Source organism: Hypanus sabinus, unplaced genomic scaffold, assembly GCF_030144855.1.
Source record: "Hypanus sabinus isolate sHypSab1 unplaced genomic scaffold, sHypSab1.hap1 scaffold_885, whole genome shotgun sequence".
NCBI lineage: Eukaryota > Metazoa > Chordata > Chondrichthyes > Myliobatiformes > Dasyatidae > Hypanus > Hypanus sabinus.
In genome coordinates, this window is record NW_026781738.1 from 121,602 (window position 1) to 124,997 (window position 3,396).

A 3,396-nucleotide genomic window follows, 5' to 3' on the forward strand; every position below is an offset into this window, starting at 1 on the left:
TGCTGACTGCACCTGTGGCTCCTCCCACAGGCCCCTGTATAAAGGCGATCTGAGGCCTGACGCTCGGCCTCCGTCCCCAGGACATAGTATGATGGACACTCCTTCCTGGTTCCTTCTTCCAGTCAATAAAAGCCGATATCTCGCCTTACGTCTCAGTGTGAGTTATTGATGGTGCATCAGCAACATTGCTGTGGAAAAGAGATGTGGAAAGTCCTCAATTTTATGTTTTTCTTTTACTAAGCTGAATAAATCAAGGAAATAAACCACATAATTTTTTTTTATAAATTGAAAAAATATTTTCCAATGAAAGATAGTAATGCAATCCGAATATCTACATCAAGGAGTCTTATTATTTGTTTTTTTTAATATATTTGAAATATATTATTACAGCTGTGAGTGAAGCTGCGTTTCCATGGGAACCTTGCTAGGCCCAGCTAGCCTCACGCAGGCGCAGTTGGAGTGTGTAGGAGATTCGTGGGTCTGCTGGGAAATGTAGTCATGTGCGTGAGGGCTAAGTAGTACGGATGTGACTGTAAGACCCAGGGTGCAAGGCGCTAACTTCCGGAACTGAGCGAGGGGAAGCAGGTGAGTGGGGTGAATGGTGAAGGCAGTGATTGAGGAGGGCAGAAGTAGGGGGGAGGACGGGGAAGGGGAAGGTGTGGGGGTGAGAGAGAGGGAGGTGTAGAAAGGAGGAGGGGTGCGTAGAGAGGACAGGGGAGGAGGAGGGTGTTAATGTGGAGAGGTGAGGGGTGCAGGGAGGAGCGGGCTGTGGGCAGTAGTAGGGAAGGTGAAATGAGGAGAGGGAGATGGGGTGAAAGAAGGAGGGGGAGAGTGGAGGCAGAAGGGAAGGGGTGATGGGTGGAGTTAAGAGGGGAGGAAGAAGAGGACAGAGAGGATGGTATAGGAGAGGCGAGGGAGAGAATCGGGTCAGATTTATCATCACTGACATATTAAGTGAAATATGTTTTTGAAAAACTGAGGGAGAGTGACAGGGAGAGGAGGAACTGAGCCCAACACTCTCATAACTTTGTCTGTGAAGCTCCCTAGAGCTGAGCAACTTGGTCCCTGGGCTCACCAGGCAGAGTTGGTGAGGAGTGAGCAGCCCTTTCCCTCGAACTTTTTCTCTGCAAACTCTCTTTTCCCCCCCTCCACCTACCCAGGAGGAGCGCTTGGCGACCATGACGAAGCTGACGGACTGCATCCTGTCCCTGGGTCTGCTGACTGCAGTCTGGGCTGGCCTTGTCTTCGACCCGCTGGGCCTGGACCTGCCCAAGCCCGGCCCCGAGCTCCTGTGGCCCCTGCCTGCCTACCTGCTGGTCTGCTTCGGCTGCTATTCCCTGGCCACCGTGGGTTTCCGCCTGGCCTCCTTCAACGACTGCCCGGACGCTGCTACAGAGCTCCAACGCCAGATCCACGAGGCGAGGAGGGAGCTTGCTGCCCGAGGCTTCCGCTTCCCGGAGCCCCAGGGCTCGGCCTAGTGGGAGGATGCTGGACCCTGTCCCTGGCATAATGCACAGCCAGATTGTTTTGTCTATTAGATTGTTTTTTAATTTAAAAAATAGACTTTATTCATGTAAAAAAATACAAACTTCAAAAACTTTACATGTGATCAATGCATTCAGGAGTGTTAAGAGAAGGAGTAGAAGGGAAATACTGCCGTGGAGTAATTAGGGCTGAAATATTATGGACACTGAAGAGCAGCACCTGCAAACTGTTGGAGGAACTCAGCAGATCAGGCAGCATCAATGGAGAGGAATAAACAGCTGATATTTCAGCCAAGGCCCTTCATCAGGACTGGAATGGAAGGGGGAAGAATCCATAATTTTCAGTGTAGATTTCCAACGTCTGCAGAAGCACTCGTGTTGGGGAGATTTACCGGGATGTTGTCACAACTAGAGGAAATATCAAGCTAAGTTGAGTGAGTTAGGGCTTTTCTGTTTGGAGTGAAAGGGGCATAAGAAGGCACTTGATGGAGGTGCACAAAATGACATGAGGAATAGATGACGTGGACAGCCAGAGATCTTTCCCCAGGGCAGAATAGCAAACATGAGAGGGCATAATTTTAAGGTGATTGGAGGAAAGTATAGGGGGGTGTCGGACCTAAGTTTTAAACACTGTGGGAGAGGCAACTACATTAAGAAACCCTTCGATGGGCACGTGGATGATAGAAAAATAGAAGGTTGTGTAGGAGGGAAAAGTTAGATCTTGGAGTAGGTTAAAAGGTCAGCACAACATTGTGGGCTGAAGGGCCTGTAATGTAACGTAGCTCCAGTGTCCTGTTGTGTGTGGCAGTTTCTCCTCCCTCACCACTGTTCAGGGCCCCAGCTGAGGTGGTGCTTCATGTGCTGGTCTGTCAGGGTCATCTGTTGTATCCAGTGTTCCCAGTGAGGCCTCCTCTCCTTCGGTTAGCCCTGATGAAGATCGGGAGGCTCTGTCTGCCACAAAAAGCAGGAGTTCCTGGTGGCCATCCATTTCAATCCAACTTCACATTCCCGTTCTGGTGTGTCTGCCTGTGATCTCCTGTGCTTTGCCACGATTAGGCCAGGTGCCAGCTGGAGAAGACGCACCTCATGTTCCATCTGGGTAGCCTCCAGACTGATGGCATGAACTTCGATTTCTCCAACCCCTTTCCTCTCTCTTTTTCCATTCCTCGTTCTGGTCCTTCTCTTGCTACCTCTCCTCACCTGCTTATCGGATTCCTCCTTCAGCCCTTTACTCTTCCACCTGTCACCTCGCAGCTTGTTATTTCTTCCCGACCCAGCCTCACGTATTACCTGCCAGCTTGGACTTCTTCTCCGCCCATCACCTCCTTCTGCTCTGCTCCTTTCCGGTCCCAACAGAGAGTCTCCGCCTGAAGCATTGACCGTTTAGTCCCTCCAGTGTCCAGCGGTCCCGGAACATCTCTGTGGTACTTGTGGATAGTACGTGTTCTTCCTCCAGGAATACCCAGACGCTAACATATCCCCGGAAGATTGCCGAGCATTCAGCTGGAGCAGGGCCCTCTGATGTCCGCCTCCAGGACCCACAGAGCACGAACTTGTTCAATCCCAGCTCGAGAAGGCCGAGCCAGACTAAAACAAGGGCAAAAGGTGAGGCTCACTACACTGCGAGGTTTCCTCACCTCAGGGCCAAACTGTGGCCTGCAGCCATCGGGCTCCTGGATCCACTTCAATCACCTCAGGTCTGAGCTGTGGGCTCACTTTCAGGGGCTTTGCGGTGTGATATTTGTTTACTTTTTATTGTTTGTATGATTTGTTCTTTTGTATGCATGTTGGGAGTCTGACGGTCTGTATCTTTTTTAATATGTTCTGTTGGTGTCTTCATTTTGTGGCTGTCTGCAAGGAGACGAATCTTGAGGCTGTGTTCAGTATGTGTACTTTGATAATAAATGTACTT

At 50.3% G+C, this 3,396-nt stretch overlaps 1 protein-coding gene across 1 annotated transcript; it reads left to right on the forward strand.

Annotated features, from left to right (window-relative positions):
- The first annotated feature begins 457 nt into the window (after positions 1-457).
- dpm3 (dolichyl-phosphate mannosyltransferase subunit 3, regulatory) lies at positions 458-1,602 on the forward strand. Its single transcript, XM_059963009.1, has 2 exons — positions 458-585; positions 1,161-1,602. Exon 2 carries the CDS (start codon positions 1,179-1,181, stop codon positions 1,476-1,478), a length of 300 nt encoding a protein of 99 aa, XP_059818992.1. The 5' UTR covers positions 458-585; positions 1,161-1,178; the 3' UTR covers positions 1,479-1,602.
- The last annotated feature ends 1,794 nt before the right edge of the window (positions 1,603-3,396 follow it).

What these genes read in the sequence shown, in the direction of transcription:
- dpm3 (XM_059963009.1), top strand. Translation starts at nt 1,179, where the DNA reads ATGACGAAGCTGACGGACTGCATCCTGTCCCTGGGTCTGCTGACTGCA.